The sequence below is a fragment of the Tachyglossus aculeatus genome, chromosome X4, assembly GCF_015852505.1.
Source record: "Tachyglossus aculeatus isolate mTacAcu1 chromosome X4, mTacAcu1.pri, whole genome shotgun sequence".
Classification (NCBI taxonomy): Eukaryota; Metazoa; Chordata; class Mammalia; order Monotremata; family Tachyglossidae; genus Tachyglossus; species Tachyglossus aculeatus.
In genome coordinates, this window is record NC_052098.1 from 140,148 (window position 1) to 164,129 (window position 23,982).

Genomic DNA, 23,982 nt, shown 5'->3' on the forward strand with positions numbered 1-23,982 from the left:
GGGGACCTCAGAGACCACCCAGTCCTCAGCCTACTATTACCACTCACAGAGAGGTGCAACATAGAGAGCACAGAGACAACGGGCCGGTCCTAGTCAGGCAGGTTTAATCCCACTCCAATCCCGGGAGGGCTCAGCACACGGACGCCCACCGGTCCAGGGACTGAGCGCAGGCCGTTTATGCTGGTGGCGGTTTTGATGCATCCTCTCCTCTGCATAATCTCACCCGTGACTGACAGGGTCAACTGCCCTAGGCCCTCCCCGAGATGCTCCCACGGGAGCCAACCCTCCTCGCTCTCCGTTGAGTTCAACGGCTTCTCGTTGGCCATTGACTTCAAGGGCTTCTCGCTGTCCGTTGAGTTCAACGGCTTCTCGCTGTCCGTTGAGTTCAACGGCTTCTCGCGGTCCGTTGAGTTCAACGGCTTCTCGTTGGCCGTTGAATTTAACGGCTTCTCGCTGTCCGTTGAGTTCAACGGCTTCTCGCTGTCCGTTGAGTTCAACGGCTTCTCATGGGCCGTTGAGGTCAACGGCTTCTCTTTGGCCGTTGAGTTCAACGGCTTCTCGTTGGCCGTTGAGTTCAACGGCTTCTCGCTGTCCGTTGAGTTCAACGGCTTCTCGCGGTCCGTTGAGTTCAACGGCTTCTCGCTGTCCGTTGAGTTCAACGGCTTCTCGTTGGCCGTTGAGTTCAACGGCTTCTCGTTGGCCGTTGAGTTCAACGGCTTCTCGCTGTCCGTTGAGTTCAACGGCTTCTCTTTGGCCGTTGAGTTCAACGGCTTCTCGTTGGCCGTTGAGTTCAACGGCTTCTCGCTGTCCGTTGAGTACAACGGCTTCTCGCTGTCCGTTGAGTTCAACGGCTTCTCGTTGGCCGTTGAGTGGGACGTTGGCATCCCTCGGTCTCCACGGTAACAGTTCGTCACTCTTAATCCCTCCTCAAAGGGTGCCTCCTGGCCCGATCATCACCTTCCCAGACTGAGCCCCCTTTTTCCACTTTCATTCAATCAATCAATCGTATTTATTGAGCTCTTATGTGTGCAGAGCAATGTACTAAGCGCTTGGGAAGTACAAGTTGGCAACATATAGATACAGTCCCTACCCAACAGTGGGCTCACAGTCTAGAAGGGGGAGACAGAGAACAAAACCAAACATATTAAGAAAAGAAAATAAATAGAATAGATATGTACAAGTCAAATCAATCAATCAATCAATAGAGTAATGCATATGTACAAACATATATACATATATACAGGTGCTGTGGGGAAGGGAAGGAGGTAAGACAAGGGGGATGGAGAGGGGGATGAGGGGGAGAGGAAGAAGGGGGCTCAGTCTGGGAAGGCCTCCTGGAGGAGGTGAGCTCTCTGTAGGGCAAGTCACTCCTGCTGTGGCCCGATGCACAATTCCTTTGCTCCCACTGTCAGTGTTGATCCAGGCTGGCTTCGGAGACATTAGAGGTACGCTACCTCGTGCACCATGCGCTTGATGTCTTCTTTACTCAGACGCCCTTTGTCATTGGTGATTGTGTTCTTGTTTTCCTTGCCTGTGCTCTTGTCCACAGCAGACACATTCGGAATGCCACTGGCGTCGATGTCAAAGGTGACCTCGATCTGAGGCACACCTCGGGGAGCAGGAGGGATGCCAGTCAACGCAAACTTCCCAAGCAGGTAGTTGTCCGTGCTCATGGCTCTCGCACCTTCATAAACCTGAATGAGTACACCAGGCTGGTTGTCTGAGTAGGTGGTGAAAGTCTGTGTCTGCTTGGTGGGGATGGTGGCGTTGCGCTTGATCCAGACAGTCATGACCCCTCCCGCTGTTTCAATTCCCAGGGACGGGGTGGTCACATCTAACAGGAGAAGATGCGGCACATTCTCAGACTTGTCTCCTGACACAATGGCCGCCTGGACAGCTGCACCGTAGGCGACAGCCTCATCCTGATTGATACTCTTTTTCAGCTCCTTGCCATTGAAGAAGTCCTGTAGGAGTTTCTCGATCTTGAGGATTCGGGTGGAGCCACCAACCAGGACGATATCATGGATTTGGGACTTCTTGAGCTTGGCATCTCACAGGGCCTTCTCCACGGCATCCAGGGTGCCACGGAACAGGTCAGCATTCAGCTCTTCGAAGCGGGCTCGCGTAATGGAGGTGTAGAAGTCGATGCCCTCGTAGAGGGAATCAATCTCAATGCTGGCCTGAGTGCTGGAGGAAAGGGTGCGCTTGGCTCGCTCACAAGCAGTACGCAGGCGGCGGACGGCACGCTTATTCCCACTGATGTCCTTCTTGTCCTTGCGCATGAACTCGGCAATGAAATGATTGACCACGCGGTTGTCATAGTCCTCCCCACCCAGGTGGGTATCTCCAGCTGTTGACTTCACTTCAAAGATCCCATCTCCAATGGTGAGGATGGAGACATCAAAGGTACCACCTCCAAGGTCAGAGATGAACACATTTCTCCCCGCACCAACCTTCTTGTCCAAGCCATAAGCAATAGCAGCGGCAGTTGGCTCACTGATGATACGGAGCACATTGAGACCAGCGATTGTTCCAGCATCTTTGGTCGCCTGACATTGGGAATCATTGAAGTAAGTGGGGACTGTGACCATAGCATTAGTAACTGTCTTCCCAAGGTAAGCTTCAGCAATTTCCTTCATCTTTGTCAGGACCATAGATGGCACCTCTTCTGGATAGAAGCTTTTGGTCTCCCCTTGGTACTCTACCTGGACCTTTGGCCTGCCTGCATCATTCACCACCGTGAAGGGCCAATGCTTCATATCTGACTGGACAACCGCATCATCAAATCGACGGCCAATCAGACGCTTGGCATCAAAAACCGTATTGGTGGGGTTCATCGCAAGTTGATTCTTTGCAGCATCTCCAATAAGACGCTCTGTGTCTGTGAAGGCGACGTAACTGGGGGTGGTTCGATTTCCCTGGTCATTGGCAATGATTTCCACTTTTCCATGCTTGAAGACTCCTACGCAGGAGTAGGTGTTGCCAAGATCAATGCCAACTGAAGGTCCCTTCGACATTGTGCCTAGGATCCGGGACGATACTGTGCAAGGAGTGCATAGGGTTGCCGCTGCGTTGAATGAATATATGAATATATATATATGTACAGGTGCTGTGGGGAGGGGTAGGAGGTAGGGTGGGGGGGATGGGGAGCAGGAGAGGAAAAAGGGGGCTCAGTCTGAGAAGGCGTCCTGGAGGAGGTGAGCTCTTAGTAGGGCTTTGAAGGGAGGGAGAAAGGCAGATTGGCGGATGTGCGGATGGAGGTCATTCCGGGCCTGGTGGTGCACGTGGGCCGGGGGTCGACGGCGGGACGGGCGAGAACGAGGCCCAGTGAGGAGGTTAGCAGTGGCAGAGGAGCGGAGGGTGCGGGCCGGGCTGGAGAAGGAGAGAAGGGAGGTGAGGTAGGAGGGGGCGAGGGGATGGACAGCCTTGAAGCGAGAGTGAGGAGTTTTTGCTTCGCTTGGCCTTCAACTCCGAGCTTTCCGTGGGGGCTTATTAGCGTGCGCTGTCCCTCCCACCTGCCATGAAGCTAGCCATACCGCCAAACTGCTCCTATGGATTGGCCATCACAGTTGCCTCCTATTTTCTTTCCAGGTCTGGAAGGTTATAATTACTGTGCTTTTCCTAGCGACTCTTCCTCCCTGGGTCCACAAAGGTGGACTAGGTCTCTCCCTAAATGGGCCTAGAGAGCCCCCTAATCAATCAATGGCACCAAGCGCCACACGATTCCGATTTCTCTCCACCCTGCCGAGGAGGAGCGCCGGGGACTCAGCACTTCTAGAATCCAGCCATCACTGGGCCTTCATCTCTGAGGTTTCAGTGGGGGCTGAGCAGCGTGTGAAGTCCCTCCCCGCAAAATGAAGCTTTCCTCAATTCATTCATTTAATCAATCGTATTTATTGAGCGCTTACTGGGTGCAGAGCACTGTAATAAGCGCTTGGGAAGTCCAAGTGGGCAACATATGGAGACGGCCCCTACCCAACAACAGGCTCAGGGTCTAGACAGGCAACAAAACAAAACATATGGACTGGTGTCAAAATCGTTAGAACAAGTAGAATTAAAGGTATATGCACATCATTAACAAACTAAAGAGAATAGTAAATATGTGCAAGTAAAGTACATAGAGTAATACATATTTATATTTATTTATTCATTTTAGTATTTATATTATGTACAAGTAAAGATGTACGAGTAAATTACATAGAGTAATATTCATTTCTATTCATTTTATTGTTTATAATATATACATAACATATATAATATAAAAAATTATGTATTTATTTATACAATCCAAATCTGCTCCCCGGCCATTTACGTCAAGGCCTTCCCACTTCCTATTTTGTTCCTTTGACTGGCATGCTTGGATTCCTAGACTCAGCCCCCAGAGGTCATGGGTTCGAGTCCCGCCTCAGCCACTTGGTCAGCTGTGTGACCTTGGGCAAGCCACTTAACTTCTCTGGGCCTCAGTTCCCTCATCTGTAAAATGGGGATGAAGACTGTGAGCCCCACGTGGGACAACCTATCACCTTGTATCAGGTTGTACCAGCGCTTAGAATGGTGCTTTGCACATAGTAAGCGCTTAACGTATGCCATCATTGTTATTATCTCTCCCTCTTTGGGCCCTGCTCTCCACCAGGCTGTGGGCCCTAAATGCGTAACTGTTGGGGTTAGTGGTTTTACCTACTTTCAGAGGGGGATGTAGCTCAGTGGTAGAGCGCATGTTTCGCATGTATGAGGCCCCGGGTTCGATCCCCGGCATCTCCAATTATTTTGAGAAGCAGCGTGGCTCAGTGGAAAAGGGCCCGGGCTTTGGAGTCAGAGGTCATGGGTTCAAATCCCGGCTCATCCAACCGTCAGCTGTGTGACTTTGGGCATGACACTTCACTTCTCTGTGCCTCAGTTACCTCATCAGTAAAATGGGGATTAGAACTGTGAACTCCCCGTGGGACAACCTGATCACCTTGTAACCTCCCCAGCGCTTAGAACAGTGCTTTGCACATAGTAAGCGGTTAATAAATGCCATTAAAATAGTGCAGTGCTCTGCACATAGTCAGCGCTCAATACATACGATTGAATGAATCGCCCTACCTCCTTCCCCTCCCCACAGCACCTGTACATAAGTTTGTACAGATTTATTACTCTATTTATTTTACTTGTGCATATCTACCCTTATATTTAATTTGTCAACGATGTGCATCTAACTTTACTTCAATTTATTCTGATGACTTGACACCTGACCACATGTTTTGTTTTGTGTCTGTCTCCTTCTTCTAGACTGTGAGCCCGTCGTTGGATAGGGGCCGTCTCTATATGTTGCGGACTAGAACTTCCCAAGCGCTTAGTCCCCTGCTCTGCACACAGTAAGCGCTTGATAAATACGATTGAATGAATAAATGAATGAATGAAATCCATTTTAGTGGCATATTCCCCCTCGGGGACCACAGAGACCACCCAGTCCTCACCCTACTATTACCACTCACAGAGAGGTGCAACATAGAGAGCACAGAGACAACGGGCCGCTCCTAGTCAGGCAGGTTTAATCCCACTCCAATCCCGGGAGGGCTCAGCACACGGTCGCCCACCGGTCCAGGGACTGAGCGCAGGCCATTTATGCTGGTGGCGGTTTCGATGCATCCTCTCCTCTGCCTAATCTCACCCGTGACTGACAGGGTCAACTCCCCTCGGCCCTTCCCGAGATGCTCCCACGGGAGCCAACCCTTCTCGCTGTCCGTTGAGTTCAACGGCCTCTCGTTGGCCGTTGAGTTCAACGGCTTCTCGCTGTCCGTTGAGTTCAATGGCTTCTCGCTGTCCGTTGAGTTCAACGGCTTCTCGCTGTCCGTTGAGTTCAACGGCTTCTCGTTGGCCGTTGAGTTCAACGGCTTCTCGCTGTCCGTTGAGTTCAACGGCTTCTCATTGGCCGTTGAGTTTAACGGCTTCTCGCTGTCCGTTGAGTTCAACGGCTTTTCGTTGGCCGTTGAGTTCAACGGCTTCTCGCTGTCCGTTGAGTTCAACGGCTTCTCGCTGTCCGTTGAGTTCAACGGCTTCTCGTTGGCCGTTGAGTTCAACGGCTTCTCGTTGGCCGTTGAGTGGGACGTTGGCAATCCTTCGGTCTCCACGGTAACAGTTCGTCACTCTTAATCCCTCCTCAAAGGGTGCCTCCTGGCCCGATCATCACCTTCCCAGACTGAGCCCCTTTTTCCATTTTCATTCAATCAATCGTATTTATTGAGCTCTTATGTGTGCAGAGCAATGTACTAAGCGCTTGGGAAGTACATGTTGGCAACATATAGAGACAGTCCCTACCCAACAGTGGGCTCACAGTCTAGAAGGGGGAGGCAGAGAACAAAACCAAACATATGAACAGAAGAAAATAAATAGAATAGATATGTACAAGTCAAATCAATCAATCAATAATTAGAGTAATGCATATGTACAAACATATATACATATATACAGGTGCTGTGGGGAAGGGAAGGAGGTAAGATGAGGGGGATGGAGACGGTGATGAGGGGGAGAGGAAGTAGGGGGCTCAGTCTGGGAAGGCCTCCTGGAGGAGGTGAGCTCTCTGTAGGGCAAATCACTCCTGCTGTGGCCCGATGCACAATTCCTTTGCTCCCACTGTCAGTGTTGATCAAGGCTGCCTTCGGAGACATTAGAGGTACACTGCCTCGTGCACCATGCGCTTGATGTCTTCTTTACTCAGACGCCCTTTGTTATTGGTGATTGTGTTCTTGTTTACCTTACCTGTGCTCTTGTCCACAGCAGACACATTCAGAATGCCACTGGCGTCGATATCAAAGGTGACCTCGATCTGAGGCACACCTCGGGGAGCAGGAGGGATGCCAGTCAACTCAAACTTCCCAAGCAGGTTGTTTTCCTTGGTCATGGCTCTCGCACCTTCATAAACCCGAATGAGTACAGCAGGCTGGTTGTCTGAGTAGGTGGTGAAAGTCTGTGTCTGCTTGTTGGGGATAGTGTCGTTGCACTTGATCCAGACAGTCATGACCCCTCCCGCTGTTTCAATTCACAGGGACGGGGGGGTCACATCTAACAGGAGAAGATCCTGCACATTCTCAGACTTGTCTCCTGACACAATGGCCGCCTGGACAGCTGCACCGTAGGCGACAGCCTCATTCGGATTGATACTCTTTTTCAGCTCCTTGCCATTGAAGAAGTCCTGTAGGAGTTTCTCGATCTTGAGGATTCGGGTGGAGCCACCAACCAGGACGATATCATGGATTTGGGACTTATTGAGCCTGGCATCCCGCAGGGCCTTCTTCATGGGATCCATGGTGCCACGGAACAGGTCAGCATTCAGCTCTTCGAAGCGGGCTCGCTTAATGGAGGTGTAGAAGTCGATGCCCTCGTAGAGGGAATCCATCTCAAAGCTGGCCTGGGTGCTGGAGGAAAGGGTGCGCTTGACTCGCTCACAAGCGGTGCGCAGGCGGTGGATGGCACGCTTGTTCTCACTGATGTCCTTCTTGTGCTGGCGCTTGAACCCGGCAATGAAATGATTGACCACGCGGTTGTCAAAGTCCTCCCCACCCAGCTGGGTATCTCCAGCTGTTGACTTCACTTCAAGGATCCCATCTCTAATGGTGAGAATGAAGACATCAAAGGTACCACCTCCAAGGTCAAGGATCAACACATTTCTCTCGGCACCAACTTTCTTGTCCAAGCAATAAGCAATAGCAGTGGCAGTTGGCTCATTGATGATACGGAGCACATTGAGACCAGCGATTGTTCCAGCATCTTTTGTCGCCTGAATTTGGGAGTCACTGAAGTAAGTGGGGACTGTGACCACAGCATTAGTGACTGTCTTCCCAAGGTAAGCTTCAGCAATTTCCTTCATCTTTGTCAGGACCATAGATGGCACCTCTTCTGGATAGACGCTTTTGGTCTCCCCTTGGTACTCCACCTGGACCTTTGGCCCGCCTGCATCATTCACCACCGTGAAGAGCCAATGCTTCATATGTGACTGGACAACCGCATCATCAAATCGACGGCCAATCAGACGGTTGGCATCACAAACCGTATTGGTGGGGTTCATCACAACTTGATTCTTTGCAGCATCTCCAATAAGACGCTCTGTGTCTGTGAAGGCGACGTAACTGGGGGTGGTTCGATTTCCCTGGTCATTGGCAATGATTTCCACTTATCCATGCTGGAAGACTCTTACGCAGGAGTAGGTGGTGCCAAGATCAATGCCAACTGAAGGTCCCTTCGATATTGTGCCTGGGATCCGGGCCGATACTGTGCAAGGAGTGCATAGGGCTGTCGCTGCATTGAATGAATATTTGAATGAATATGAATATATACATATATTCATATTCATTCATATATTCATATATATGTATATATATATGAATATATATGTATATATATATATGTACATGTGCTGTGGGGAGGGGAAGGAGGTAGGGTAGGGGGGATGGGGAGCAGGAGAGGAAAAAGGGGGCTCAGTCTGAGATGGCCTCCTGGAGGAGGTGAGCTCTTAGTAGGGCTTTGAAGGGAGGAAGAGAGCCAGCTTGGCGGATGTGCGCATGGAGGTCATTCCGGGCCTGGTGGTGGACGTGGGCCAGGGGTCGACCGCGGGGTGGGCGAGAACGAGGCCCAGTGAGGAGGTTAGCGGTGGCAGAGGAGCGGAGGGTGCGGGCTGGGCTGGAGAAGGAGAGAAGGGAGGTGAGGTAGGAGGGGGCGAGGGGATAGACAGCCTTGAAACCGAGAGTGAGGAGTTTTTGCTTCGCTTGGCCTTCAACTCCGAGCTTTCCGTAGGGGCTCATTAGCGTGCACTATCCCTCCCACCCGCCATGAAGCTAACCATACCGCCAAACTGCTCCTATGGATTGGCCATCACAGTTGCCTCCTATTTTCTTTCCAGGTCTGGAAGGTTATAATTACTGTGCTTTTCCTAGCGACTCTTCCTCCCTGGGTCCACAAAGATGGGCTAGTTCTCTCCCTAAATGGGCCTAGAGAGCCCCCTTATCAATCAATAGCACCAAGCACCACACGACTCCCGATTTCCCTCCACCCTGCCGAGGAGGAGGGCCGGGGACTCAGCACTTCTAGAATCCAGCCATCACTGGGCCTTCATCTATGAGCTTTCAATGGGGGCTGAGCAGCGTGTGACGTCCCTCCCCCAAAAATGAACCTTTCCACAATTCATTCATTCAATCGTATTTATTGAGCGCTTACTGGGTGCAGAGCACTGTACTAAGCGCTTGGGAAGTCCAAGTGGGCAGCATATGGAGACGGCCCCTACCCAACAACAGGCTCAGGGTCTAGACAGAAAACAAAACAAAACATGTGGACTGGTGTTAAAATCGTTAGAACAAATAGAATTAAAGGTATATGCACATCATTAACAAACTAAATAGAACAGTAAATATGTGCAGGTTAAATACATAGAATAATATATATTTATATTTATTTATTTATTTTTGTACTAATATTATGTACAAGTAAATATGTACAAGTAAAATTCATAGAGTAATTATTATATTTATTTATTTTATTGTTTATGATGTGTACATAACATATATAATATAAAAAATTATGTATTTATTTATACAATCCAAATCTGCTCCCCGGCCATTTACGTCAAGGCCTTCCCACTTCCCATTTTGTTCCTTTGACTGGCATGCTTGGATTCCTAGACTCAGCCCCATTTTTCCTCTCCCCCTCCCCAAAGTGCAGTGCTCTGCACATAGTCAACGCTCAATAAATACGATTGAATGAATAGCCCTACCTCCTCCCCCCCCCCCACAGTACCTGTATATATGTTTGAACAGATTTATTACTCTGTTTTACTTGCCCATATTTACCCTTTTATTTTGTCAACGATGTGCATCTAGCTTTACTTCTATTTATTCTGATGACACCTGACCACGTTTTGTTTTGTTGTCTGTCTCCGTCTTCTAGACTGTGAGCCCGTCGTTGGGTACGGACAGTCTCTATATGTTGCCGACTAGAACTTCCCAAGCGCTTAGTCCCGTGCTCTGCACACAGTAAGCGCTCGAATGAATAAATGAATGAATGCAATCCATTTTAGTGGCACATTCCCCCTCGGGGACCACAGAGACCACCCAGTCCTCACCCTACTATTACCACTCACAGAGAGGTGCTGCATAGAGAGCACAGAGACAACGGGCCGCTCCTAGTCAGGCAGGTTTAATCCCACTCCAATCGCGGGAGGGCTCAGCACACGGCCGCCCACCGGTCCAGGGACTGAGCGCAGGCCGTTTATGCTGGTGGCGGTTTCGATGCATCCTCTCCTCTGCATAATCTCACCCGTGACTGACAGATGTCAACTCCCCTCGGCCCTCCCCGAGATGCTCCCACGGGAGCCAAACCTCCTCGCTGTCCGTTGAGTTCAACGGCTTCTCGCTGGCCGTTGAGTTCAACGGCTACTCGTTGGCCGTTGAGTTCAACGGCTTCTCGCTGGCCGTTGAGTTCAACGTCTTCTCGCTGGCCGTTGAGTTCAACGACTGCTCGCTGGCCGTTGAGTTCAACGGCTTCTCGCTGGCCGTTGAGTTCAACAGCTTCTCGTTGGCCGTTCAGTTCAACGGCTTCTCGTTGGCAGTTGACTTCAACGGCTTCTCCTTGGCCATTGAGTGGGACGATGGCATCCCTCGGTCTCCATGGTAACAGTTCGTCACTCTTAATCCCTCCTCAAAGGGTGCCTCCTGGCCCGATCATCACCTTCCCAGACTGAACCCCCTTTTTCCTCTTTCATTCAATCAATGTATCGTATTTATTGAGCTCTTACTGTGTGCAGAGCAATGTACCAAGTGCTTGGGAAGTACAAGTTGACATCATACAGAGACAGTCCCTACCCAACAGAGGGCTCACAGTCTAGAAGGGGGAGACAGAGAACAAAACCAAGCATATTAACAAAAGAAAATAAATAGAATAGATATGTACAAGTAAAATCAATCAATCAATGAATAGAGTAATGCATATGTCCAAACATATATGCATATATACAGGTGCTGTGGGGAAGGGAAGGAGGTAAGACAAGGGGGATGGAGAGGGGGATGAGGGGGAGAAGAAGGAGGGGGCTCAGTCTGGGAAGGCCTCCTGGAGGAGGTGAGCTCTCTGTAGGGCAAATCACTCCTGCTGTGGCCCAATGTGCAATTCCTTTGCTCCCACTGCCAGTGTTGATCCAGGCTGGCTTCGGAGACCTTAGAGGTACTCTGCCTCCTGCACCATGCACTCGATGTCTTCTTTACTCAGACGCCCTTTGTCATTGGTGATTGTGTTCTTGTTTACCTTGCATGTGCTCTTGTCCACAGCAGACACATTCAGAATGCCACTGGCTTCGATGTCAAAGGTGACCTCGATCTGAGGCACACCTCGGGGAGCAGGAGGGATGCTAGTCAACTCAAACTTCCCAAGCAGGTTGTTGTCCTTGGTCATGACTCTCGCAGCTTCATAAACCTGAATGAGTACACCAGGCTGGTTTTCTGAGTAGGTGGTGAAAGTCTGTGTCTGCTTGGTGGGGATGGTGGTGTTGCGCTTGATCCAGACAGTCATGACACCTCCCGCTATTTCAATTCCCAGGGACGGGGTGGTCACATCTAACAGGAGAAGATCCTTCAGATTCTCAGAATTGTCTCCTGACACAATGGCGGCCTGGACAGCTGCACCGTAGGCGACAGCCTCATCCGGATTGATACTCTTTTTCAGCTCCTTGCCATTGAAGAAGTCCTGTAGGAGTTTCTCGATCTTGAGGATTCGGGTAGAGCCACCAACCAGGACGATATCATGGATTTGGGACTTATTGAGCCTGGCATCCCGCAGGGCCTTCCCCACGGGATCCATGGTGCCACGGAACAGGTCAGCATTCAGCTCTTCGAAGCGGGCTCGCGTAATGGAGGTGTAGAAGTCGATGCCCTCGTAGAGGGAATCCATCTCAATGCTGGCCTGGGTGCTGTAGGAAAGGGTGCGCTTGACTCGCTCACAAGCGGTACGCAGGCGGTGGATGGCACGCTTGTTCTCACAGATGTCCTTCTTGTGCTGGCGCTTGAACCCGGCAATGAAATGATTGACCACGCGGTTGTCAAAGTCCTCTCCACCCAGCTGGGTATCTCCAGCTGTTGACTTCACTTCAAGGATCTCATATCTAATGGTGAGGATGGAGACATCAAAGGTACCAGCTCCAAGGTCAAGGATCAACACATTTCTCTCGGCACCAACTTTCTTGTCCAAGCCATAAGCAATAGCAGCGGCAGTTGACTCATTGATGATACGGAGCACATTGAGACCAGCGATTGTTCCAGGATCTTTGGTCGCCTGAAGTTGGGAATCATTGAAGTAAGTGGGGACTGTGACCACAGCATTAGTGACTGTCTTCCCAAGGTAAGCTTCAGCAATTTCCTTCATCTTTGTCAGGACCATAGATGGCACCTCTTCTGGATAGACGCTTTTGGTCTCCCCTTGGTACTCCACCTGGACCTTTGGCCTGCCTGCATCATTCACCACCGTGAAGAGCCAATGCTTCATATGTGACTGGACAACCGCATCATCAAATCGACGGCCAATCAGACGGTTGGCATCACAAACCGTATTGGTGGAGTTCATCACAACTTGATTCTTTGCAGCATCTCCAATAAGACGCTCTGTGTCTGTGAAGGCGACGTAACTGGGGGTGGTTCGATTTCCCTGGTCATTGGCAATAATTTCCACTTTTCCATGCTGGAAGACTCCTACGCAGGAGTAGGTGGTGCCACGATCAATGCCAACTGAAGGTCCCTTCGATATTGTGCCTGGGATCAGGGCCGATACTATTCATGGAGTTCGTAGGGTTGCCGCTGCGTTGAATGAATATATGAATGAATGCAGGTGTTGTGGGGAGGGGAAGGAGGTAGGGTTGGGGGGATAGGGAGCAGGAGAGGAAAAAGGGGGCTCAGTCTGAGAAGGCCTCCTGGAGGAAGTGAGCTCTTAGTAGGGCTTTGAAGGAAAGAAGAGAGCCAGCTTGGCGGATGTGCTGAGGAAGGTCATTCATGGCCAGGGGGTGGACGTGGTCCGGGGGTCGACGGCGGGACGGGCGAGAACGAGGCCCAGTGAGGAGGTTAGCGGTGGCAGAGGGGTGGAGGGTGGGGGCTGGGCTGGAGAAGGAGAGAAGGGAGGTGAGGTAGGAGGGGGCGAGGGGATGGACAGCCTTGAAGTAGAGAGTGAGGAGTTTTTGGTTCGCTTAGCCTTCAACTTCGACCTTTCCGTGGGGCTTATTAGCCTTCGCGGTCCCTCCCTCCCGCCATGAATCTAGTCATACCGCCAAACTGCTCCTGTGGATTGGCCATCACAGTTGCCTCCTATTTTCTTTCTAGCTCTGGAAGGTTATAATTAATGTGCTTTTCCTAGCGACTCTTCCTCCCTGGGTCCACAAAGATGGGCTAGTTCTCTCCCTAAATGGGCTTAGACAGCCCCCCTTATCAATCAATAGCACCAAGCGCCACACGACTCCGATTTCTCTCCACCCGGCCGAGGAGGAGCGCCGGAGACTCAGCACTTCTAGAATCCAGCCATCACTGGGCCTTCATCTCTGAGGTTTCAGTGGAGGCTTAGCAACGTGTGACGTCCCTCCCCCTAAAATGAAGCTTTCCACGATTCATTCATTCAATCGTATTTATTGAGCGTTTACTAAGTGAAGAGCACTGTAATAAGCGCTAGGGAAGTCCAAGTTGGCAACATATGGAGACGGCAGATACCCAACAACAGGCTCAGGGTCTAGACAGATAACAAAACAAAGCATGTGGGCTGGTGTCAAAATCATCAGAACAAGTAGAATTAAAGCTATATGCACATCATTAACAAACTAAATAGAATAGTAAATATGTGCAAGTAAAATACATAGAGCAATATATATTGATATTTATTTATTTTATTATTTATATTATGTATAAGTAAATATGTACAAGTAAAATACATAGAGTAGTATTCATTTTCATTTATTTATTTATTTTATTATTTATAATATATGCATAACATATATAATACAAAAATTATGTATTTATTTATACAATCCAAATCTGCTCCCTGGCCATTAACGTCAAGGCCTTCCCACCTCCTATTTTGTTCCTTTGACTGGCATGCTTGGATTCCTAGACTCAGCCCTCTTTTTCCAATCCCCCTCCCCAAAGTATAGTGCTCTGCACATAGTAAGTGCTCAATAAATACGATTGAATGAATGAGTCGCCCTACCTCCTTCCCCTCCCCACAGCGCCTGTATATATGTTTGTACAGATTTATTACTCTATTTATTTTACTTGCCATATTTACCCTTCTATTTATTTTGTCAATGATGTGCATCCAGCTTTACTTCTATTTATTCTGATGACTTGACAACTTACCACATGTTTTGGTGTCTGTCTCCGTCTTCTAGACCCTGAGCCCGTCGTTGGGTAGGGGCCGTCTCTATATGTTGCCGACTAGAACTTCCCAAGAGCTTAGTCCCGTGCTCTGCACACAGTAAGCGCTCGATAAATACGATTGAATGAATAAATGAATGAATGTAATCCATTTTAGTGGCACATTCCCCCTCGGGGACCTCAGAGACCACCCAGTTCTCACCCTACTATTACCACTCACAGAGAGGTGCTACATAGAGAGGACAGAGAAAACGGGCCGCTCCTAGTCAGGCAGGTTTAATCCCACTCCAGTCCCGGGAGGGCTCAGCACATGGCCGCCCACCAGTCCAGGGACTGAGCGCAGGCCGTTTATGCTGGTGGCGGTTTCGATGCATCCTCTCCTCTGCATAATCTCACCCGTGACTGACAGGGACAACTCCCCTCGGCCCTCCCCGAGATGATCCCACGGGAGCCAACCCTCCTCGCTGTCCGTTGAGTTCAACGGCTTCTCGCTGGCCGTAGAGTGCAACGGCTTCTCGTTGACCGTTGAGTTCAACGGCTTCCCGTTGGCCGTTGAGTTCAATGGCTTCTCGTTGACCGTTGAGTTCAACGGCTTCCCGTTGGCCGTTGAGTTCAACGGCTTCTCGTTGGCCGTTGAGTGGGACGATGGCATCCCTCGGTCTCCATGGTAACAGTTCGTCACTCTTAATCCCTCCTCAAAGGATGCCTCCTGGCCCGATAATCACCTTCCCAGACTGAGTCCCCCTTTTCCGCTTTCATTCATTCATTCAATCATATTTATTGAGCGTTTACTGTGTGCAGAGCACTGGACTAAGCGCTTGGGAAGAACAAGTCGGCAACATATAGAGACGGTCCCTACTCACCTACAGGCTCACAGCCTAGAAGTGGGAGACAGACAACAAAACAAAATATGTGGACAGGTGTCAAGTCATCAGAGTAAACAGAAATAAAGCTAGATGCACATTATTGACAAAATAAATGGAGTAGTAAATATGTACAAGTAAAATAGAGGGATAAATCTGTACAAATATATCAATCAATCAATCGTATTTAGTGAGCACTTACTGTGTGCGGAACACTGTACTAAGCGCTTGGGAAGTACAAGTTGGCAACATATAGAGACAGTCCCTACCCAACAGTGGGCTCACAGTCTAGAAGGGGGAGACAGAGAACAAAACCAAACGTATTAACATAATAAAATAAATAGAATAGATGTGTACAAGATCAATCAATCAATAAATAGAGTAATAAATATGTACAAACATATACATATATACAGGTGCTGTGGGGAAGGGAAGGAGGTAAGCCGAGGGGGATGGAGGGGGGATGAGTGGGAGAGGAAGGAGGGGGCTCAGTCTGGGAAGGCCTCCTGGAGGAGGTGGGCTCTCAGTAGGGCAAATCACTCCTGCTAGGGCCCTACTGCCAGTTTTCCTCCTGCCGGTGTTGATCCAGGCTGGCTTCGGAGACATTAGAGGTACTCCAGGGAGGTGGTGGCAGCAGGGCCTGGGATGGAGTAATTTTGAGCTTGTGCCTGCGGGACTGGGATCCGGGATGGCCACTGTGTGCAGGGAGTGGGACAGAATACCGACGGTCACGGGATGCATGCTGACAGGGTGAGGCCTTCTCCAGCTCCTTCTGTTGGTGTTCAAACTCTTCCTTTACAGCAGTCCGGTTCTTATCCAGCCAGTTGATGATTTCGTTGCATTTGTCCAGGATTTTCTGCTTATCCTCATCACTGATCTTGCCCTGGAGCTTCTCATCCTCAACCGTTGCCTTCATGTTGAAAGCATAGGACTCGAGGGAGTTCTTGGAAGACACCTTGTCTCTCTGCTTCTCATCTACATCGTTGTATTTCTCTGCCTCCTGCACCATGTGCTCGATGTCTTCTTTACTCAGACGCCCTTTGTCATTGGTGATTGTGGTCTTGTTTTCCTTGCCCGCGCTCTTGTCCACAGCAGACACATTCAAAATGTCACTGGCGTCGATGTCAAAGGTGACCTCGATCTGAGGCACACCTCGGGGAGCAGGAGGGATGCCAGTCAACTCAAACTTCCCAAGCAGGTAGTTGTCCTTGGTCATGGCTCTCGTACCTTCATAAACCTGAATGAGTACACCAGGCTGGTTGTCTGAGTAGGTGGTGAAAGTCTGTGTCTGCTTGGGGGGATGGTGGCGTTGCGCTTGATCCAGACAGTCATGACCCCTCTCGCTGTTTCAATTCCCAGGGACGGGGTGGTGACATCTAACAGCAGAAGATCCTGCACATTCTCAGACTTGTCTCCTGACACAATGGCCGCCTGGACAGCTGCACCTTAGGCGACAGCCTCATCCTGATTGATACTCTTTTTCAGCTCCTTGCCATTGAAGAAGTCCTGTAGGAGTTTCTCGATCTTGAGGATTCGGGTGGAGCCAGCAACCAGGACGATATCATGGATTTGGGACTTACTGAGCTTGGCATCTCACAGGGCCTTCACCACGGGATCCAGGGTGCCACGGAACAGGTCAGCATTCAGCTCTTCGAAGCGGGCTCCCGTAATGGAGGTGTAGAAGTCGATGCCCTCGTAGAGGGAATCAATCTCAATGCTGGCCTGGCTGCTGGAGGAAAGGGTGCGCTTGGCTCGCTCACAAGCGGTACACAGGCGGCGGACGGCACGCTTGTTCTCACTGATGTCCTTCTTGTGCTTGCGCTTGAACTCGGCAATGAAATGATTGACCATGCGGTTGTCAAAGTCCTCCCCACCCAGGTGGGTATCTGCAGCTGTTGACTTCACTTCAAAGATCCCATCTCCAATGGTGAGGATGGAGACATCAAAGGTACCACCTCCAAGGTCAGAGATCAACACATTTCTCTCGGCACCAACCTTCTTGCCCAAGCCATAAGCAATAGCAGCGGCAGTTGGCTCATTGATGATACGGAGCACATTGAGACCAGCGATTGTTCCAGCATCTTTGGTCTCCTGGGGTTGGGACTCATTGAAGTAAGTGGGGACTGTGACCACAGCATTAGTGACTGTCTTCCCAAGGTAAGCTTCAGCAATTTCCTTCACCTTTATCAGGACCATAGATAGCACCTCTTCTGGATAGAAGCTTTTGGCCTCCCCTTTGTACTCCACCTGGACCTTTGGGCTGCCTGCATCATTCACCACCGTGAAGGGCCAATGCTTCATATCTGACTGGACAACCGCATCATCAAATCGACGACCAATCAGACGCTTGGCATCAAAAACCGTATTGGTGGGGCTCATCGCAACTTGATTCTTTGCAGCATCTCCAATAAGACGCTCTGTGTCTGTGAAGGTGACATAACTGGGGGTGGTTCGATTTCCCTGGTCATTGGCAATGATTTCCACTTTTCCATGCTTGAAGACTCCTACGCAGGAGTAGGTGGTGCCAAGATCAATGCCAACTGAAGGTCCCTTCGACACTGTGCCTAGGATCCGGGCCGATACTGTGGAAGGAGTGCATAGGGTTGCCGCTGCGTTGAATGAATATATGAATATATATATGTACAGGTGCTGTGGGGAGGGGTAGGAGGTAGGGTGGGGGGGATGGGGAGCAGGAGAGGAAAAAGGGGGCTCAGTCTGAGAAGTCCTCCTGGAGGAGGTGAGCTCTTAGTAGGGCTTTGAAGGGAGGAAGAGAGCCAGATTGGCGGATGCGCGGAGGGAGGTCATTCCGGACCATGGGGTGGACGTGGGCCGGGGGTCGTCGGTGGGACGGGAGAGAACGAGGCCCAGTGAGGAGGTTAGCAGTGGCAGAGGAGCAGAGGGTGCGGGTTGGGCTTGAGAAGGAGAGAAGGGAGGTGAGGTAGGAGGGGGCGAGGGGATGGACAGCCTTGAAGCGAGAGTGAGGAGTTTTTGCTTCGCTTGGCCTTCAACTCCGAGCTTTCCGTGGGGGCTTATTAGCGTGAGCTGTCCCTCCCACCTGCCATGAAGCTAGCCATACCGCCAAACTGCTCCTATGGATTGGCCATCACAGTTGCCTCCTATTTTCTTTCCATGTCTGGAAGGTTATAATCACTGTGCTTTTCCTAGCGACTCTTCCTCCCTGCGTCCACAAAGATGGGCTAGTTCTCTCCCTAAATGGGCCTAGAGAGCCCCCTTATCAATCAATAGCACCAAGCGCCACACGATTCCGATTTCTCTCCACCCTGCCGAGGAGGAGCGCCGGGGACTCAGCACTTCTAGAATCCAGCCATCACTGGGCCTTCATCTCTGCGCTTTCAGTGGAGGCTTAGCAGCGTGTGACGTCCCTCCCCCCAAAATGAAGCTTTCCTCAATTCATTCATTCAATCAATCGTATTTATTGAGCGCTTACTGGGTGCAGAGCACTGTAATAAGCGCTTGGGAAGTCCCAGTAGGCAACATATGGAGACGGCCCCTACCCAACAACAGGCTCAGGGTGTATTCAGGCAACAAAACAAAACATATGGACTGGTATCAAAATCGTTAGAACAAGTAGAATTAAAGCTATATGCACATCATTAACAAACTAAATAGAATAGTAAATATGTGCAAGTAAAATATATAGAATAATATATATTTATATTTTTATTTATTTTAGTATTTATATTATGTACAAGTAAATATGTACAAGTAAATTACATAGAGTAATATCCGTTTCTATTTATTAATTTTATTGTTCATATTACATACATAACATATATAATATAAAAAATTATGTATTTATTTATACAATCCAAATCTGCTCCCCGGCCATTTACGTCAAGGCCTTCCCACTTCCTTTTTTGTTCCTTTGACTGGCATGCTTGGATTCCTAGACTCAGCCCCCTTTTTCTTCTCCCCCTCCCCAAAGTACAGTGCTCTGCACATAGTCAGCGCTCAATAAATATGATTGAATGAATCGCCCTACCTCCTTCCCCTCCTCACAACACCTGTATATATGTTTGTACTGATTTATTTCTCTATTTATGTGACTTGCCCATATTTACCCTATTTATTTTGTCAATGATGTGCATCTAGCTTTACTTCTATTTATTCTGATGACTTGACACCTGACCACATGTTTTGTTTTGTTGTCTGTCTCCGTCTTCTAGACTGTGAGCCCGTCGTTGGGTAGGGACCGTCTCTATATGTTGCCGACTAGAACTTCCCAAGCGCTTAGTCCCCTGTTCTGCACACAGTAAGCGCTCGATAAATACGATTGAATGAATGAATGAATGCAATCCATTTTAGTGGCACACAGAGACCACCCAGTCCTCACCCTACTATTACTACTCACAGAGAGGTGCAGCATAGAGAGCACAGAGACAACAGGCCGCTCCTAGTCAGGCAGGTTTAATCCCACTCCAATCCCGGGATGGCTCAGCACACGGCCGCCCACCGCTCCAGAGACTGAGCGCAGGCCGTTTATGCTGGTGGCGGTTTCGATGCATCCTCTCCTCTGCCTAATCTCACCCGTCACTGACAGGGTCAACTCCCCTCGGCCCTCCCGGAGATGCTCCCACGGGAGCCAACCCTCCTCGGTGTCCGTTCAGTTCAACGGCTTCTCTTTGGCCGTTGAATTCAACGGCTTCTCGCTGTCCGTTGAGTTCAACGGCTTCTCGCTGTCCGTTGAGTTCAACGGCTTCTCGCTGTCCGTTGAGTTCAACGGCTTCTCGCTGTTCGTTGAGTTCAACGGCTTCTCGTTGGCCGTTGTGTTCAACGGCTTCCAGAAGTTTCTGGATCTTGGGGATTCGGGTGGAGCCACCAACCAGGACGATATCATGGATTTGGGACTTATTGAGCTTGGCATCTCACAGGGCCTTCTCCACGGGATCCAGGATGCCACGGAACAGGTCAGCATTCAGCTCTTCGAAGCGGGCTCACGTAATGGAGGTGTAGAAGTCGATGCCTTCGTAGAGGGAATCAATCTCAATGCTGGCCTGGGTGCTGGAGGAAAGGGTGCACTTGGCTCGCTCACAAGCGGTACGCAGGCGGCGGACGGCACGCTTGTTCTCACTGATGTCCTTCTTGTGCTTGCGCTTGAACTCGGCAATGAAATGATTGACCATGCGGTTGTCAAAGTCCTCCTCACCCAGCTGGGTATCTCCAGCTGTTGACTTCACTTCAAAGGTCCCATCTCCAATGGTGAGGATGGAGACATCAAAGGTACCACCTCCAAGGTCAAAGATGAACACATTTCTCTCGGCACCAACCTTCTTGTCCAAGCCATAAGCAATAGCAGCGGCAGTTGGCTCATTGATGATACGGAGCACATTGAGACCAGCGATTGTTCCAGCATCTTTGGTCGCCTGACGTTGGGATTCATTGAAGTGGGGACTGTGACCACAGCATTAGTGACTGTCTTCCCAAGGTAAGCTTCAGCAATTTCCTTCATCTTTGTCAGGACCATAGATGGCACCTCTTCTGGATAGAAGCTTTTAGTCTCCCCTTGCTACTCCACCTGGACCTTTGGCCTGCCTGCATCATTCACCACCGTGAAGGGCCAATGCTTCATATCTGACTGGACAACCGCATCATCAAATCGACGGCCAATCAGACGCTTGGCATTAAAAACCGTATTGGTGGGGTTCATCGCAACTCCATTCTTTGCAACATCTCCAATAAGACGCTCTGTGTCTGTGAAGACGACGTAACTGGGGGTGTTTCGATTTCCCTGGTCATTGGCAATGATTTCCACTTTTCCATGCTGGAAGACTCCTACGCAGGAGTAAGTGGTGCCAAGATCAATGCCAACTGAAGGTCCCTTCGACATTGTGCCTGGAATCCGGGCCGATACTGTGCAAGGAGTGCATAGGGTTGCCGCTGCGTTGAATGAATATATGAATCAATATGAATATATTCATATTCATTCATATATTCATATATATACATATATATATATGTACAGGTGCTGTGAGGAGGGGAAGGTGGTAGGGTGGGGGGTCTGGGGAGCATTAGAGGAAAAGGGGGGCTCAGTCTGAGAACGCCTCCTGGAGGAGGTGAGCTCTTAGTAGGGCTTTGAAGGGAGGAAGAGAGTCAGATTGGCGGATGTGCGGAGGGAGGTCATTCCGGGCCATGGGGTGGACGTGGGCCGGAGGTCGACGGTGGGACGGGCGAGAACGAGGCCCAGTGTGGAGGTTAGCGGTGGCAGAGGAGCGGAGGTTGCGGGCTGGGCTGGAGAAGGAGAGAAGGGAGGTGAGGTAGGAGGTGGCGAGGGGATGGACAGTCTTGAAGCGAGAGTGAGTAGTTTTTGCTTCACTTGGCCTTCAACTCCGAGCTTTCCGTGGGGGCATATTAGCGTGCAATATCCCTCCCAACTGCCATGAAGCTAGCCATACCACCAAACTGCTCCTATGGATTGGCCATCACAGTTGCCTCCTATTTCCAGGTCTGGAAGGTTATAATTACTGTGCTTTTCCTAGCGACTCTTCCTCCCTGGGTCCACAAAGACGGGCTAGTTCTCTCCCTAAATGGGCCTAGAGAGCCCCCTAATCAATCAATGGCACCCAGCGCCACACGATTCCGATTTCTCTCCACCCTGCCGAGGAGGAGCACCGGGGACTCAGCACTTCTAGAATCCAGCCATCACTGGGCCTTCATCTCTGAGCTTTCAGTGGGGGCTTAGCAGCTTGTGACGTCCATCCCCCCAAAATGAAGCTTTCCACAATTCATTCATTCAATGAATCGTATTTATTGAGCGCTTACTGGGTGCAGAGCACTGTAATAAGCGCTTGGGAAGTCCAAGTGGGCCAACATATGGAGACGGCCCCTACCCGACAACAGGCTCAGAGTCCAGTCAGGTAACAAAACAAGGCATGTGGACTGGTGTCAAAATCGTCAGAACAAGTAGAATTAAAGGTATATGCACATCATTAACAAACTAAATAGAACAGTAAATATGTGCAGGTTAAATACATAGAATTATATATATTTATATTTATTTATTTATTTTTGTACTAATATTATGTACAAGTAAATATGCACAAGTAAAATTCATAGAGTAATTAAATTTATTTATTTATTTTATTGTTTATGATGTGTACATAACATATATAATATAAAAAATTATGTATTCATTTATACAATCCAAATCTGCTCCCCGGCCACTTACGTCAAGGCCTTCCCATTTCCCATTTTGTTCCTTTGACTGGCATGCTTGGATTCCTAGACTCAGCCCCATTTTTCCTCTCCCCCTCCCCAAAGTGCAGTGCTCGGCACATAGTCAACGCTCAATAAATACGATTGAATGAATCGCCCTACCTCCTTCCCCCCCCACAGTACCTGTATAAGTTTGAACAGATTTATTACTCTGTTTTACTTGCCCATATTTACCCGTCTATTAATTTTGTCAACGATGTGCATCTAGCTTTACTTCTATTTATTCTGATGACTTGACACCTGACCACGTTTTGTTTTGTTGTCTGTCGCCGTCTTCTAGACTGTGAGCCCGTCGTTGGGTACGGACAGTCTCTATATGTTGCCGACTAGAAGTTCCCAAGCGCTTAGTCCCGTGCTCTGCACACAGTAAGCGCTCGATAAATACGATTGAATGAATAAATGAATGAATGCAATCCATTTTAGTGGCACATTCCCCCTCGGGGACCACAGAGACCACCCAGTCCTCACCCTACTATTACCACTCACAGAGAGGTGCTGCATAGAGAGCACAGAGACAACGGGCCGCTCCTAGTCAGGCAGGTTTAATCCCACTCCAATCGCGGGAGGGCTCAGCACACGGCCGCCCACCGGTCCAGGGACTGAGCGCAGGCCGTTTATGCTGGTGGCGGTTTCGATGCATCCTCTCCTCTGCATAATCTCACCCGTGACTGACAGATGTCAACTCCCCTCGGCCCTCCCCGAGATGCTCCCACGGGAGCCAACCCTCCTCGCTGTCCGTTGAGTTCAACGGCTTCTCTATGGCCTTTGAGTTCAACGGCTACTCGTTGGCCGTTGAGTTCAACGGCTTCTCGTTGGCCGTTGAGTTCAACGGCTTCTCGATGGCCTTTGAGTTCAACGGCTACTCGTTGGCCGTTGAGTTCAACGGCTTCTCGTTGGCCGTTGAGTTCAACGTCTTCTCGCTGGCCGTTGAGTTCAACGGCTTCTCGCTGGCCGTTGTTTTCAACGGCTTCTCGCTGGCCGTTGAGTTCAACGGCTTCTCGCTGGCCGTTGAGTTCAACGGCTTCTCGTTGGCCGTTGAATTCAACAGCTTCTCGTTGGCCGTTCAGTTCAACGGCTTCTCGTTGGCAGTTGACTTCAACGGCTTCTCCTTGGCCGTTGAGTGGGACGTTGGCATCCCTCGGTTTCCATGGTAACAGTTCGTCACTCTTAATCCCTCCTCAAAGGGTGCCTCCCGGCCAGATCATCACCTTCCCAGACTGAACCCCCTTTTTCCTCTTTCATTCAATCAATTTATCGTATTTATTGAGCTCTCACTGTGTGCAGAGCAATGTACCAAGTGCTTGGGAAGTACAAGTTGACAACATGCAGAGACAGTCCCTACCCAACAGAGGGCTCACGGTCTAGAAGGGGGAGACAGAGAACAAAACCAAACATATTAACAAAAGAAAATAAATAGAATAGATATGTACAAGTAAAGCAATCAATCAATAAATAGAGTAATGCATATGTCCAAACATATATGCATATATACAGGTGCTGTGGGGAAGGGAAGGAGGTAA

At 49.7% G+C, this 23,982-nt stretch overlaps 1 protein-coding gene, 1 non-coding gene and 4 pseudogenes across 2 annotated transcripts; 1 reads left to right on the forward strand and 5 right to left on the reverse strand.

The window, feature by feature from the left end:
- Positions 1-1,439: 1,439 nt before the first annotated feature.
- Positions 1,440-3,017, reverse strand: LOC119948197 (annotated as a pseudogene).
- Positions 3,018-4,689: 1,672 nt separating this feature from the next.
- TRNAA-CGC lies at positions 4,690-4,761 on the forward strand. Its single transcript has one exon. It is a non-coding gene; the product is annotated as a tRNA-Ala (tRNA).
- A 1,888-nt stretch (positions 4,762-6,649) lies between these two features.
- LOC119948198 lies at positions 6,650-8,172 on the reverse strand (annotated as a pseudogene).
- Positions 8,173-11,181: 3,009 nt separating this feature from the next.
- LOC119948199 (heat shock cognate 71 kDa protein-like) lies at positions 11,182-12,741 on the reverse strand. The gene has a single exon (XM_038770111.1). It carries the CDS (start codon positions 12,577-12,579, stop codon positions 11,182-11,184), a length of 1,398 nt encoding a protein of 465 aa, XP_038626039.1. The 5' UTR covers positions 12,580-12,741.
- Positions 12,742-14,628: 1,887 nt separating this feature from the next.
- Positions 14,629-17,659, reverse strand: LOC119948201 (annotated as a pseudogene).
- Positions 17,660-20,100: 2,441 nt separating this feature from the next.
- LOC119948214 lies at positions 20,101-21,077 on the reverse strand (annotated as a pseudogene).
- Between the last annotated feature and the right edge of the window lie 2,905 nt (positions 21,078-23,982).